General features: G+C 49.3%; 2 protein-coding genes across 2 annotated transcripts in view; one reads left to right on the top strand and one right to left on the bottom strand.

Moving 5' to 3' along the window:
• Window positions 1-14,043, top strand: part of LOC306646624 (uncharacterized protein) — a 280,420-nt gene extending 266,377 nt beyond the window's left edge. Inside the window, exon 2 of the mRNA XM_079115258.1 lies at window positions 13,333-14,043. Within this exon, the coding sequence (XP_078971384.1) occupies window positions 13,333-13,638 (306 nt within the window). The 3' untranslated portion in view covers window positions 13,639-14,043. The remainder of the gene's footprint in view (window positions 1-13,332) is intronic.
• Window positions 1-14,607, bottom strand: part of LOC306646612 (uncharacterized protein) — a 111,488-nt gene extending 96,881 nt beyond the window's left edge. Inside the window, exons 1-3 of the mRNA XM_079115248.1 lie at window positions 14,443-14,607; window positions 14,024-14,253; window positions 12,846-13,021 (exon numbers count right to left, since the gene is read on the bottom strand). Of these exons, the coding sequence (XP_078971374.1) occupies window positions 12,846-13,021; window positions 14,024-14,253; window positions 14,443-14,604 (568 nt within the window). The 5' untranslated portion in view covers window positions 14,605-14,607. The remainder of the gene's footprint in view (window positions 1-12,845; window positions 13,022-14,023; window positions 14,254-14,442) is intronic.
• Between the last annotated feature and the right edge of the window lie 1,181 nt (window positions 14,608-15,788).

The raw sequence follows: 15,788 nt of genomic DNA, 5'->3' as shown, positions 1-15,788 counted from the left end.
GAGAAGGATTTGTTTGACATACATGGATGAGCCACTGTTTGGGGCATAGGTGTTTATGATTGTTATATCTTGCTGATTTATGCTTCCCTTAAGCAGTATGAAATGACCTTCTTTATCCCTTCTGACTAACTTTGGCTTGAAGTCCACATTATCGGAAATGAGGATGGATACTCCAGCTTTTTTGCTGAGTCCATGTGCATGATATGTTTTTCCCCATCCTTTCATCTTTAGTCTATGGGTATCTTTTTCTATGAGGTGAGTCTCTTGTAGGCAACATATTGTTGGATCCTTCTTTTTAATCCAATCTGCCAGTCTATGTCTGTTGATTGATGAATTCAGGCCATTAACATTCAGGGTTATTATTGAGATATGGTTTGGTTTCCTGGTCATATGGTTCATTTTTTAAATTTTATTTTTTTATTTATTTGACACAACTTCGTTCCTCTTTTATTTCACAATTCCTTTAGGAAAATTCCTACCTTTGCTGAATTGCTTCTTTGTTTTTCATCTCTTCCTCATGAAATATTTTACGGAGAATGTTCTGTAATGCTGGCTTTCTTTTTGTAAATTCTTTTAGCTTTTTTTTTTAACATGGAAGGATTTTATTTCATCGTCAAATTTGAAGGTAAGTTTTGCTGGGTACAAGATTCTTCGTTGGCATCCATTTTCTTTCAGGGCTTGAGAAATGTTGTTCCAGGCCCTTCTAGTTTTTAGGGTCTGGATTGAAAAATCTGCTGATATCCGTATTGTTTTCCCCCTGAACGAAATTTGGTTCTTTTCTCTCACAGTCTTTAAAATTCTGTCTTTATTTTGTATGTTAGGTATTTTCATTATAATGTGCCTTGGTGTGGGTCTGTTGTAATTTTGTGTATTTGGAGTCCTATAAGCCTCTTGAACTTGATTTTCCATTTCATTCTTCAGATTTGGGAAATTTTCTGATATTATTTCATTAAATAGATTGTTCATTCCTTTGGTTTGTTTCTCTAGGCCTTCCTCAATCCCAATAATTCTTAAATTTGGCCTTTTCATGATATCCCATAGTTCTTGTAGATTCTGTTCATGATTTCTTACCATCTTCTCTGTTTGTTCAACTTTGTTTTCAAGGTTAAATATTTTGTCTTCAATGTCTGAGGTTCTGTCTTCCAGGTCTTCTATTCTACTGGATATGCTTTCTATGGAGTTCTTAATTTTGTTTATTGTTTCCTTCATTTCAAGGATTTCTGTTTGTTTTTTTTTTCAATATCTCTAACTCTTTATTGAAATGATCTTTTGCTTCCTGTATTTGCTCTTTTAACTGTCAATTGGTGCGATCATTCAATGCCTGCATTTGCTCTTTCATCTCATCATTTGCTTCTCTGATCATTTTAATTATGTACATTCTGAACTCCTTTTCTGTCATTTCTTCTGCCATGCTGTCATTGAGTTTTACTGATGTAACATCTAGATTTGTTTGCGGCATTTTCTTTCCTTGTTTTCTTATATTGCTCAGGTATCAGTGGACCGCTGATATGTTGCAGATTTCCTCTATTGACTTACAATGCCCTTGAAGATTTCTATATATATATATACCCTCTTAGCCTTCAGTAGGCTGAAGTTTTGGAGGAAGTTGATAATGCAGTGCTCCAAAAGGAAACTGCCTCTCTAGGACTGGTGGCCTCCAGGTGGGGTATATTCCCTGCTAGTGGGCAGAGGTGCCTCCACTTGTTGACCAATGGTCATCCAAAGGGGAACTAGGCTGCGGGATGAGGCAAGACCTGTTTGGGCCTGTGTCTCTGGTTTTACCGTCCTTTTGGGGAAACCTCACCTGGCAGGGAAGACTCACCCAGTGGGGAGGTCTCACTGGTCAGTTCCCCTCCTAGAGGTTCCCCTCAATTTACAGCTACCGCCTGGGCTGGGCTGCCTTCCTCTGCTATGTTCCCAGGGGCCTGGCCCTACCTCCTTGGCCTGGGAGCCTTACCCTTCGCAGAAGAATCTCCTTAGTCTGCCCCTCCTCAGAGAATCTGCCTGCAGTCCTGGAACCTTCGCTCCCCCCCTAAGCGTGTCTCTGTGCAGCTCTTCCACCAAGAAGCCTCCTAGATCCTGGGACCCTGCTCTGCACCTAATCACCTGGCTATGCGGCCCCTCCTCTGAGCAGCCACCTGGGGCCCCGTACAATCGCTCTGAGTCCCAGAGACCCGCCACATGCCTCTTCCTCCGGACAGCCTCCCAGTATTCTGGTGCGGTCACTAGGAGTTCAAGGAATTCACTGCATGCCTCCTCCTCCCACCAACTGCCCGTAGCCCTGGGCAATCACTCTGAGTCGAAGTGACCCGCCTCGTTCCTCCTCCTCCTCCAGGTAATCCCCCGGGTGTTCAGGAGCAGTTGCTGAGTGGCTCTGAATCCACATGACCCGCTGCATGCCTCCTCTGTGCAGCTGCCCTGGTGCAGCCACTCGAGACCAAGCGACCCACCGCGCTCCTCCTCCAGGCAGCCCCCCTGTGTTCAGGAGTGGTCGCTTTAAGTCCAAACAACTCACCAATCACCTCCTCCTCTGAACAGCCGCCTGGAGCTCTAATGCAGTCACTGCGAGTCCAAACGACCCGCCGCGCTCCTCCTCCTCCTCCTCCTCCTCCTCCTCAGGGCAGGCCCCGGTGTTCAGAAGTGGTCTGAGTCCAAACAGCTCACCACGCAGCTCCTTCTCTGGCAACCGCCTGTAGCTCTGGTGCAGTCACTCCGAATCCAAGCGGCCTCGCTCCTCCTCCTCCTCCTCCTCAGGGCAGGTCCCGGTGTTCTGAGTCCACACAGCTCTCCTCGCTGCTCCTCCCCTGGGCAGCCACCGGAGCCCCAGTGGTTGCTCCGAGTCCCAGCGCTGTGCTGAGCGGCCTCCTCTACGACGCTCCCAGTTGTCCGAGTTCACTGCTCCAGTGGGGGGAGGGATGTCTTGCCAGGCAGCTCTACTTCACAAAGTTATCTACGTTCCGGGACTACCGTCCCATCCGGGACACCTCCCCAATGGGAGAGACTCACCCGGCTGCTTTGAGTTAGTCCCAGGTCTCTCAATTTCTCCTCTTTTGAATCCTGAGTCCTGGAGCAACATGAAATGCAGCTACCCTCTAGTCCGCCATCTTGAAACGCCCCTCTTTATAACTTCTTGGCCAGACCTTGCAACTAGGGAAGCTGGGGAAATTAATCCTTAGTGTAACTAATTAATCCATATTGCTACTCAGAATAAAATCCGGATCTGTCAGTAAGAAAGGAGGCGGTGCCTGGCCATCTGTGTCCTCTGTGGACATCTGAGTTCTGGGCTACCTCTTTTTTCTGTGGACTCCTTAGGTGTTGCCCACACGGCTTCTGTGTGTTTTAAATCATTGTTTTTGATTCAGCATGTCACATGTACCATAATTAGCTCTTCTCTCTCCTATAAAATCAATAAGCCCAGTTTCATGACATCACACCCAAAATATTTGAATAAGAGATCAACAACAGAAGGAATCCTGGGACTCATGCAAAGTTTAACTGTCCAAAGTGATGCATAATGACACATGCTACAATCCAGAGAGGGAACTCTTCCTTCCAGGGATGAATGAGAACTTGCCGAGGGAGGACATCCTTGGAAACTCATTTTAAATGACACCCGAGGTTACAGCGATCTTTGTTTGCCTGCAGCTCATTGACGGAGGCTTCATTTCTACCTGTGAATGGAAAGGAAATCTGTGAGGCCACAAGAAAGTGAGACAACTAAGAAGCTCACTTGCACATGAAGAAATAGGGATTTCTGACCACTGGGTACATTCAGCCTCAATAACTGGCCCTGACCCACTAAGTTTCAAAGAATCATGGATGTAATCCCAGGGGCTCAGGAGGCTGAGGCTGGAGGATCTCAAGTTAGAGGCCAGCCTCAGCAACTTAGCGAGGTGCTAAGCAACTTAGCGAGGTGCTAACCTTGTCTCAAAATAAAAAATAAAAAGGGCTGCAAAATGTGGCCCAGTGATCAAGAGACCTTGGGTTCAATCACTAGTACCATAATAATAACAATAAAAATGATAATAATAGTTAATTTAATTAAATTTTTAAAAAGAATTATGTATACAGTAGTTGGCCTGTCCTGTTCTAAAAGATCAAAAGATGAATGAAATGTTCAAGGTTACAGATGGCCACAAAACTCTAAATGCCCTATTTTATGCCATTTTAGAGAATCAGACAGGAGAAAACTTTGGTTAGGATGAGCTGGATTATGCCACCATAACATATACCACCAACATCCTATTGGCTTCACATCGTGGGTTATTTTATTTTGATTACAATTTTTTATTGTGGTAAATGTATATTATTAACATGTTATTAAAATGTTATTCTATATAATATGTAAATGTTTTATATTTATGAGACATATGTATAAACATATATATTTTATGTAGTATATATAAACATATTATTGAAATAACATATTATTAAAATTTGCTATTCTAACTATATGTCAAATCTACTGAGACCTCAGTGCCATTAACGCACGTTCACGATGCTGCGTACCCATCACCCCTCGCTCTTTCCAAAACTCTTTCATCATGCCAAAGAGAAACTGTACAAATGATACAAAAGCCCCCCATCCCCCTCCACCTCTAGTGACCTCTAATTTACTTTCTGTCTCTGAATTTGCCCAGCTTAGATATTTCATAGAAGTGAAATCATGTGTTTTGTCTGTTGTGTTTGACTTTTTTCACCTAAACACGATGTTTGCTAGGTAAGTTTGTGTAGGACTATGTGCCAGAACTTCCTTTTCTTGGCTGACTCACTATTCCATTGTGTACGTGTGTATTTGTATATTTACACACACACATTGATTTATTCATTTGCTGATGGAACTTCAGTTGCTTTTATCTTCTGACCATTGCGAATGACGTTTCAATGAAACTTGGTGTACAATATAACTGTTTAAATTTCTCATTTCAATTTTTTTTTTTTGCTATATGCCTAGGAATGGAATTGTTGGATCATAGGGTAATTGTTAAACTTTTTGAGGAACTTCCAGACTGTTCCACAGTGGCCATGCCATTATATATTCCCACCAGTAGTGTACAGATGTTCTAGTTTCTCTCTCTCTTTGCCAACACTTGTTAGTTTCCATTTTTAAAATATTTACAAATCTATTGGTCGTATGTGATGTGACAACACATTGGGGTTTTGATCTGCACTAATCTTGAGCATCTTTTCATGTGCATATTGACAGCTCATTTATTTTCTTTGGAGGATGTTTATCTAAGTCCTCCTCCCTCTTTTTAATTGAGTTGTGTTGAGTTGTAGGGCTTCTTCAGGCACTTTACAGAAGAAGAAATATGATCAGTCAACGAATATATGAAGAAATGTTTAACATCTCTAGCGATTAAAGAAAGGCCAATTAAAACTACACGGAGATTCCATCTCACTGCAGTCAGAATGGCGATTATCAAGAACACAAGTAACAATAAATGTTGGTGAGTGTAGGGAACATTCCTCAAGCTTATTTGTCAGCAGTCTCTGATGCCTGGTTTAAATAAACCAAACAGTCTGGATGGAGAGACTGAGGAAATGGTAAGGACTTGCCATGGACTGTAGGTCTTTGCAGTTACTGAGGCTGAGCTAGGAGCTGAGGGAAGGCCTCGCTCAGCAGGCATCACAGCAAGCTGTGGGGTGAGCTGGACTGGCTGCCTCGCCTCCTGCTGGGTGTTGGAGCTTGCCTTCCCTCAGTCCTTTGCCTCTCATTGTTGCTGGACAGAATCACTTAGGGATACTTGGTTTGTTTACATTAGTACAACGTATAGTTTACCCATAGGTTGGTTCTATTGTTTTAACAAGCATCTTAACCTCATTGGAAAATGTGCCCGTATATGTCTTGTACAATCCTATGTAAAATTAGATCTGTGCCTTCCGAGCCTGGTCTCTGGTGTCTGTTTACTGGGAAGACCTCGTTCGTCCTCACTCTCAGCAGACCCCTGTCTCCAGTAACAACAGGTGAGGATGTGGGCAAAAACGTGCACGCCTGCATTGCTGATGGGAATGCAAATTGGTGGAGCTACTCTGGAAACCAGTGAAGAGATTCTTCAGAAAACTTGGAATAGAACCACCATTTGACCCAGCTATACCACTCCTTGGTTGATAATCTAAGGACTTAAAATCAGCGTACTCTAGTGACACGGCCACAAACATGTTTATAGCAGCTCAGTTCACAATAGCTAAGTTAGGGAACCAATGTAGGTGCCCTTTAACAGATGCATGGATGAAGAAAATGTGCCATATATACACAATATTCTGTCATAAAGAATAATGAAATGTTGGCATTTGCCAGTAAATGGATGGAGCTGGAGACAATCATGCTAAGTGAAATAAGCCAGTCCCAAAAAACCAAAGATTGAATGTTCTCTCTGATATGTGGATGCTAACACACAATAACGGGCAGGGGGAGAATAGAAGTCCATTGGATGAGACAAAGGGGAATAAAGGGAAGGGAGGGGAATGGAAATGGGAAATACAGTGGAATGAATGGGACGTCACTTTCCTATGTTCATATATGAATAACGACCAGTGAAACTCCACACCATGTCCAACCACAAGAATAGGAAGTCACACTCCATGTATGTGTGATGTGTCAGAATGCACTCTACTGTCACGGATATCTAAAAAGAACTTAAAAATTTAAAAAAGTGAGTTGTGGGTGTTCTTTAGATACGCTGGCTATTAACCATCCCCTATACCAGTCATGTCTCTCACATGACTCTCGGGTGGGCAGGCAGAGGCCCAGCTGATGGGTGCACCATATTGATCTGTGCCTCGAGGCCACGATGGGAGCAGAGCAGAGCGAGACTGGATGGGCAATGAAAGCTCTGCTGTCACCTGGATGCAACCCACATGAATCCTGCTAGCAGGTCATCAGTTAAGCAGGTCACGCGGCCATGCCTGGCTGTATGGGTGTGAAAAGGTGCATCCCTCCCCTGTGCATGGACTGAGGGAGCCCATTTTGAAAGTCCTGACCCCTGCCACAGTGGGGGAAGGATGGAGAGCTGGGTGAGCACAGATGACCTTGACTGAAGCTTAGCACACTTGACTTTCCTTTTCTCTGGAACCCAAGTCCCATAAAGTCAAAACATAGGCTGAACTGGGAAATACTGAGCTAGCCTTCCAAGGGGAGATGAAGGGCAAGGTTCCTGCCAGCCTTGGGTCTCTACATTTTCAGGTGATCAGTTCATAACCTTGTTTCATATGTGTTTCTCTTAAGCACAATTTATTCCACTTATAGTATTGAAGCAGACCAGGGACACCCACCAAAAAGACCCTTGCTTCTCTTCTTGTCAGGAGGATTTTTACAAGAAGTGTTGAGAGGATTTCTCAGGAATTCTGCAGAAAGCTCTGGGTGGTTTGAAGATTCCTGTTGCTTGTAAATGCCAGGTTTGCAGAAAAAACGTGTGACACCACTGTGTAGCCTAAGAATATGGGATGAAGAGTGTCTGCTATGTATCCACCCATGGACAGGTAACTGTCCCACTGAGTATTAAGTTTAAAGAATTTCCAGACTCGGGGTTCAGAGATGTTTAGGCATTCGCCTCTCTGGACTGCTGCAGCTTAAATAAACCTGCTTCCTGAAAATTCCTCGGGTGTCCAGCTTCATCTGTCCTAGGTGATTATTGATTTACTAACGCTGGACTCATGACCAGCAGCCCTGTCAGGCATGCCCAACTGAAGGTCAACATGCATATTGTCTCCATGAAGCAAATCACAGCCTTCCCAGTACTTCATATGCTGGGGGTACCCCAAACAGTGTGATCACCAACCCAAAACTCAAAATGCAAAAATGTGGCACGAAACAGACCATTTTGTGTTAGACTGAAACAAGAAGCTAGAACACTGTGTCCTTTGACCTCAGCTGGTGAAATGGACAGTGGGAAACTCAGAATGGCTTTGGCCCCTTTGTGATCATGAAGATGCCATCATCCCTGATTTGGGGGTTACAAACAAACATCAGGGTGCAGGTGAATTTGTCAATGCAGAATCATGGGTCATGAGGATCAGAGAAGTCATCAGCTATTTGACACGCTCAGGAATGAACAGAGTCTATTTAGTCATTTCCCTTAGAGTCTGGTCTCTAACATTCTAATAAAGTCAGATCTGTCAGCCACATTCATAGTGTGCACTGTCTTTTTTGAGGCCATGTGTCAGGGTGTCCTCTGGTAGGATCCCTCACATACCGAGCGTCCAGAGCCGTGCAGTAGCAGGCAGGAGTGGGCCGTTCCCACAGCACCTTCCCTCAGTCAGGCAGGCCACACCTGGGGCTCTGAGTCTGACAATCCCAGGGACATTTAAAGGGTCATCCTCAAAGGCCTAGTCCTGAAGATGCTCCCTGGCTCATGGTGAATTCAGTGGCTGTGTTCCAAGGACCTTCCCAGCATCTAGCATGCATGAATCACTTTGAACAGTGACACTCACTGAGAGTCCACCCCAAAGGTTGAGGCCCAATTTTGAGTCCTGTGATGAGTTCCACATAGCTGGGCCTATGCACAGGCCTGCCTTGCAGCATTTTGAGGTGTCAGGCAGGGATTCACATTTAAAGGCAGCCTTGGAAAATCAGTGAGATCCTCTCAAAAGAAACACGCCAACAATGTGGAGAAGCAGCTCATGGTGAAGCACCTCTGGGTTCACAATACTTTATCTTATTCATTGATTTATTTGTTTGTTTATTTACTTACTTTTTCCTGTGGTGCTGAGGATGGAACCCAGGGCCTCACATAGGCTGGACAAGTGCTCTACCACTGAGCCTCCACCCAGCCTGCATTACACTCTGGAAGAGATGAACATGCTTCTTGAACGTGACTCCTCCACCCGTCCAGTTCCGCCTTGTGTCTTCCACAGATGAAAGGCTATTGCCCTTATTTAGAACAAGTTGGGTAGGGGGCTCGCGCAGGCTGCCACATTCAGTTTGTGTTCCTACCACCCTGTTAGCGGGCTGCTGGCCCATTTCACAGCTGAGGAATGTGAGGTCCAACTGGGATGAAATTTCCAGAGACATCCGCTCTGCCTGACCCTGGATCTTCCACCCCTAACCTTCAGGGGCACTGCCCCAGGGAAGACAGGCTCTTCTGAGTACCAGGCATCCTCAATGACCTTCCCAGGCTTCATTCCTCGGAGCTTCTATATCACATTCCCCAGGGTGACCTGTGTGTGTGTGTGTGTGTGTGTGTGTGTGTGTGTGTGTCCTCCCCAACAGGAACTTCCTGCTTTGCTAGGGACTTTATCTGCAGAACACAATGCAGAGGGTGGCACAGCCTGGCACAAGGTTTGACTTGTCACTTTCCATGAGTCCACGTGAAATTTTTCTTCTCTCTTTTTTTCTTTTTGGTACCATGGACTGAACTCAGGGGCGCTTAACCACCAAGCCGCATCCCCAGCCCTATTTTGTACTTTATTTAGAGACAGGGTCTCACTGAGTTGCTTAGCAGCTCACTTTTGCTGCAGCTGGCTTTGAACTCATGATCCTCCTGCCTCAGCCTCCCAAGCTGCTGTGACTGCAGGCATGTGCCACTGTGCCCTGCTTGGCATGAAATTTTATTACTAATTAATAATTTCATTGCAATAAAAAAATTTGCATCACAATGCAGTAGGGGCTTCCACAGGTGCTGAAAGGCTGGCGGTGCCCAGGAGATGGACTGGGTCATGCTCAGAGCTCAAGTGCGGGAGGTGCCCTCCAGGTCTCTAGAAGCATGGCACTGTGCACCCATCAGCAGACGTGGAGAGGGGTGAGGGAGCCGCCCATGCTGGTCCCACACTGTGCGAAACCATCGCTCGGTGGTTGCTCACTGCCCATAGCTGCTGCAGTCTGCAGAGTGCCTGGGCGGCATGGAGCCTGCCGCTGGCCAGGGCCTAGCCAGGTGTCTGAGGGAAGCAGGTGCTGCCCTCCCGGGCTGCAAGCCCAGTGGAGAGGACCTGGATCCGGGAGAATGGGCCATCACTCCAAGGCCGTGAGGAGAAAAGGTTCTTGGCACTGGGTGTTCTGCTCAGCGGAGGGCAGCTCAGGACCCCCAGGCAGTGCCTAAGCAGGAGCTTCTGCATGAAGCTGGTGAGAAGCCTGGGTCTGCAGTGCCCACTGGGTCCTGCTGCATCTTCACAAGGGCTGGAGAGGGAATGTGTCTGCCATCTGCTAATGGGAAGCCGAGGCTCGGACTGTGATGGGCAGCCCTAGCTGGGTCAGATCTCCTTCCAGTGGGGCTGGCTGTGTACCCACTGGGACAGCCAGGCAGAGGCTGCCCTCTGGCTAGGCAGATGCTGCACAGCACAGCGGTCACCCCAGGCCAGATGGACCTGCACATACAGCACATTGTCACTGCACGGTCTCTTTTTGGGACCCTCACATGCTGATTCTAAACCCATATTCACGTGTCGAAGGTCAGGTGTCTGCAATGTGCTGTAAAGGATGATGGCCAAGGATTCCCCTGCCACACTGGTGAGCGGTGGTGACACTGCTGTCCCTGAGCCAGGGTGCTCATAGTGGCAGCAGAGGCAGCACTAAGCTGGAGTGCAGGCTGTGGACCTCGCCGGACGGAGCATGGACCCCAGCTGGGGTACCCACCCTCCTGCTGCCCTTATGGAAGCGTGACACCAGATACACGGATGGGTGCAGGCGGTGAGGCCCCAGGGAGAGGCTCAGACCCCACTCAGCCTGTGGAGGACATCAGGGGAACGTCCTCGTCTGCTGGACAGGGGACAGGTCTGAGGTCATCAGGCAACACACAGCGCCCAGCGGAGGGGGCGAGGAGGGTGAACTGGACAACATGACCTTGAGCAGTGATGCCCAAAAAGGTGGGAGGACACACGCAGAGTGAGAAGGTGTCCAGGCAGATGAGTCCAGGGCTGGTGGAGGCCACCGTCCAGAGAGGCACAATCCACTGGGACTTTGAGCTCTGAGGTCAGTGTGCAGCTTCAGGACAGCGGGAGCCACCAGTCAGCAAGGGACAGAGCCCTTAAGTCTGCAGAGGTGCCCAGGAGTGAGCCCACTTCAGGTGAGAATGGGCAAAGACCTGAGCGGGTGTGTCAGGGGCAAATCCTGGAGCCTCAGAGCCACCAGAACCAGGTGAGGGACACAGCCCGCAGCCATGCTAGGAGCACCCGTGGGACCTGTGGCTGGACTGAAGGGCACACCGCTCCCTCCATGGCCAGTACCCAGAGGAGGTGACTGCCCTCAGGGACACACCACCTCCTCAGCAGGACTCAGCCTGTGGAAACGGGAAGACCAGAGGGTGACCTGGGGAGAGGATCCCCAGGAGGGTCATCACCAGCCTAAGTGTGGAGAGCTGGCCAGGCTGGGCTGAGCGGGATGCTTGCTCATGGGTGAGGCAGGGAAGAGGGTTTCCAGGCGCCAGCAGACCTGTCCCCCGGGGGTGGGAGTGGGGACTGCACAGGGTGCCCTGCGTTCCTCAGGCTGCAGTCGGGCTGGGGCTGCGTGTTGGGAAAGACACATTTTATAATGAATCCACAAAGGAGGGGTGAAGAGAGCTTCACAGGCTGATGTTTATTCATCCCAAACAAAAACACACTCAGTCCAATAGGAATAGAAGGAAACTGTTAAAACATGTGAAGCATATTTGCCAAGGATTGGGGCAGACATGGGCTGAGTGCCCATGTGGCTTGCCACTCTGTCCTGGAGGGCGAAGGTCAGCTCACTGGGCCCTGTCCACACACGTAGCTCTGGGGGACAAGGTGAGGGAGCAGAAGGCCACTGGCCCTTTCTTCCCAGGCGGTATGATTTTATAACTTGGAAACCTGACCACTGCTTATTATGAGAAAGACTTCTTGTTTTGTAGATATAAAGAAGGCAAATGTGCTCTCAGGAAGATCAAAGCTCTGAAGGTTGTTAACCATAAAGTCGCAAAAATCAGAAGGTGTGACCCGCATTTGAGTGGGGTTGTCTTCACAGGCAAGGTTGGGGGCCTGGAGGTTGGAGGGGAGAGGGCAGGGCCTCAACTGCCAGGCAGCCGTCCACCCTGTCCACTTCTGAAGAGTAAAGTGACATTCAAAGGGGAGGAAAGGTAGCAGTGAACACTAAATAATGTCAGGCTGTGAGGGGAGGTGGACACAGGTGGGAAGGAGTGCTCTGTCATTAGCTGGGCAAACATCCACCTCTGGTGAACTGGTGCTGTCAAAGATATGGGTATGGCTCCTTCAGAGCTGGCTGTGTGAGTGCAGGTCACCGTGACACACACCTATGGAGAGCTGTGACAATGGAAAGAGACCTCTTCTGCTGGGAACAAAGGAGTGGAGTGGGCTTTGCCTTGGCTCCTCCTGAACATTCCCCCTCTAGCTTCTTGGTGTCTGTAACTGCTGCCAACAGAGAGGGAGGAGACTCCAATCCAAGATATGTGGACGCGGGTCTCGCCCTCCACAGTCCCAGGAAAGCAGGGGTGAACATCCTCTGGGCTGGTGGCTGGCGGCTGAGCTGCCTCCTGGGCCCCAGGTGTCTCCATGGCCTCTGGAGGCCCTGCGGCTCCCTCTGCTGATGATGCCCCAGTGGATCTGTTCTCCAGTTTGGATGGTGGATCTCCCCCCAGCTCAGCGGTATGGCCCTGAGCTGTGCTGCTGGAAACAGGCTCATCTGCTGGAGGCACTTCTGATGGCACTGCAGCTGCAGAAGGAAATAGACCAACATGACCACCTTGCCCTGGGCCTTTCCAGGTTGCTGCCAGCACCTGCCCTGAGAAGAAGGCAGCTCCTGTCCCATGGCAGGTGTCTTCTCAGACCAGGGCCACCAGGCTTGTGTGGCTCAGAACCAAAAACCAGTTCCTGTAGGGACAGCACAAGGCTTCCTCACACTGTCATCCACGCCAGTGTCGTCACAGGCCCAGACTCACTGGGATTAGGGTGCCCCAGCTGTGCCAGGAGTCCATGCACATGGAGGCTCAGCTCAGTCCCAGGCATGGTGACCTGCAGGAAAGTGTCCAGACTCCTCAAAGTCTTCAGACCTGGGGTCCCCAGGAAGTCTTCAGGATTTGTACGCAGCAACATTTGGATGATGGAGCAGAGGGTGCTGTGGAGTGGGAGTGGACAGGCAGCTGTCAGCACCTGGTGCCTCAGGCTGGACCCTCCCAAGGTCCCCTGCATGATGGGCTTCCCTCAGCGTGGCTTGGCAGCCCCTGGGCAACTGGGTGGGGAGGGCGATCCTGAGGGATGTGTGTGGCCAGTGGTCCCCCAGCTTCTGTCCACTCTCCATCCAGGAGAGTGTGGGTGCTCTGGAAGGAACGGCCGTGTTGGAGGGGTCCTCACAGGGCCTGACCCTGGGATCCCGGCCAATCCTCTTCTCCTTGGATCCCTGAAACTCCCCTCTGTTTCCTGCTACAGGCAAAGCCCTCTGCTGGGAGTCACAGCAGGGTGGACCTGGCTTTGCCCAGCCTCTTCTATACCAGCCTCCCAAGTGCCCCATCTGGAGAAGGGGATCCTCCCTCTCCAACTAAAGACCACTCACTTCTTCACGTTAAACTGATCCTCCTCTTCTGTCCTGAGGTCTCCATCCCTAGAGAAGGTCAGGTGGGTGTCACCTCTTACAACACAGGCCCCTTACCTCTTACATGCCTGGTGGGATTGACCAGCTTCCTGAGAGTTGGGGCTCCCGAGGGCTGGGAGGTGTGTCTCCCTCCTCCTGAGTGACAGGCTACCTTGAGAGATGAATAGACCCACCACCCTGTGCCTCTCTGTCTCCAGGTCCAGGTGCCCGCAAGCATCCCAGGGGTCCCTGTTTGGCTCCATGGTGATCAGGGTCCCTCCCAGAAGCGATGTACACTTTCCTTTTCTTCCCAAAAGTGGAAGCTGCTTTCCTGAGGCCTCAGAGCATGAGAACAGGCCCAGGGAGAAGCTCAGAGCCCTGGGCCTCAGCCTGAGGCCAACCTGCCAGGGCTCCTTCTCCTTGGTCCTGCACCCACTCAGGCAGGGTGGTCCTTGTGGCCCCTCCTTCCACAGTGATAGGGTTCAGTGATACCTGGTCTCCCACACATGCTGGAGGGGGTAGGTCCCTGGGTGGGGAGAAGGGGCACACCTTCTGCACAGTTGCTCCATCAGCTTGTGGGTGCTGGTCAGACTCTGGTAGGTGCACAGAAATTTGTGGACGAAGGCCTGGTTGCCCCTCTGCATGTCATCGATGATGTCTTCCACCACCAGCAACTTGAATGTCTGCACCAGCCTGGGCAGGTCCCCTGGCGCAGCTTTGCTCTGTTCCTCATACTGTGGGCACCAAAGGGGACACTTCAACATGGAAACAGTGGCAACCTGCAAATGATGCTGGCAGATCATCAAGTGAGATCCAAAGATATCCTCCTCTCTTTGTATCCCTCTCTCTCTCTCTCTCTCTCTCCCCTTTGTCTCTCTCTCACACACACACACACACACACAGCGGTGAAGGACTGCGGCCTCCAAGATGGGATCTCAGTGACAGGATCTGAACTAGCCTAAGCTCACCTGCTCTGGGCTGCTGTGTCTCATTCTCCAGTTCCTCCTAAAACTTCGCCAGACGGGAGGGGGCTGAACACTGACCCAGCACCTCCACATTCGGGACAGGCCCCTGCTCAGGGCCTTCCTGAGGCCTGCACAACCACCCGTCGGGAGACAGAAAGAGCACATGGCTCTGGACCACTCTTTCCACACAACTGAACAGACTGGGCTGTGCCCAGTCTCTGGGTGCCTGGCTACCAGGGTTCCAAGTTCTCTTTGTTCCATTGCCAGGAAGTGAGGTCACTTCCTGGGGTCCCCTTATCTGAGGCACTTCCTCACAAAACAGGAGCCATCTTGGAGTTGCCTGCTCCCCTGGCCTGAGACACAAGGGAGAGTGGCTGACCCACACACCCTCTCTCTGTGCTCAGCAAAGGCCTGGGGAGCAGCTGAGTGGGAGGCAGATGGGTTCAGACCCTTCCCCTCCTTGGGCTTTCTGTGTGACACTACATGAGCCATTAGAGCTTGCAGGGCCTCCCTAGCTGCCCACATGTCTTGCAGGGTCCTTCTGCCATCTGCTCTGAGCTTGTTCTCAAGTGTGTGGGTCATCAGTCACCTGCATCACCTGGGGAGCCTCTAATGCTGGGGTCACAGGCTGGTCACTCAAAACACACAGGTGAGGCAGTCACACAGAGGAGGGAGCAAGGACGACAGGTTTATGAATGGATTTCAAGAGTGTTTTCTGAGCAAATGCACGACTAGATTTTCATGAAAATCTGGGTATATTCTCTTTTCCTCATTCCCACTCTGCCCACAACATCTGAGCACTCTACTTCCAGGTTTTCTAGGCAAGTCCCTTATATATTGCTGTTGCAGTACTCTAACGTGCAGGCTGAATAGGGCTGAAATTAAAGTTGCTTTTCTGGGAAAGTTTCACGAATGGATTTCAATGAAAATTTGCCTATCATCTCTCCTGCTCATACCCACTGTGCTCCGAAGATGTAGTGGTTCCACCATGCGTGGTGCCTCTGTTATAACAATCTGTTTTGATTTCCATGAATTGAGCTTTCCCTATGCACGCAGAGTTAGGCTGCAACTGAAGAGCGTTTTCTGAGCAAATGCATGACTGGATTTCCATGAAACTCTGGGTATTTTCTCTTTTCCTCATTCTCACTCTGCCCCCAACATCTGTGCACTCTACCTCCTGGTTTTGTGGGCAAGCCCTTTATGTATTGCCCTTGCAGTACTCTAACGTGCAGGTTGAAGATGGCTGTAATTGAGGTTGCTATTATGAGAAGTTCACGAATGGATTTCAATGAAACTTTGGGTATAATTTCTCCTACCGATACCCACTTTGCTGGGAAGACATGGTGGTG

The sequence above is a fragment of the Sciurus vulgaris genome (assembly GCF_902686455.1).
Source record: "Sciurus vulgaris genome assembly, chromosome: 16".
NCBI lineage: Eukaryota > Metazoa > Chordata > Mammalia > Rodentia > Sciuridae > Sciurus > Sciurus vulgaris.
Note: the sequence above shows the minus strand (reverse complement) of the source record. Positions and strands in the feature narration are given on the sequence as shown.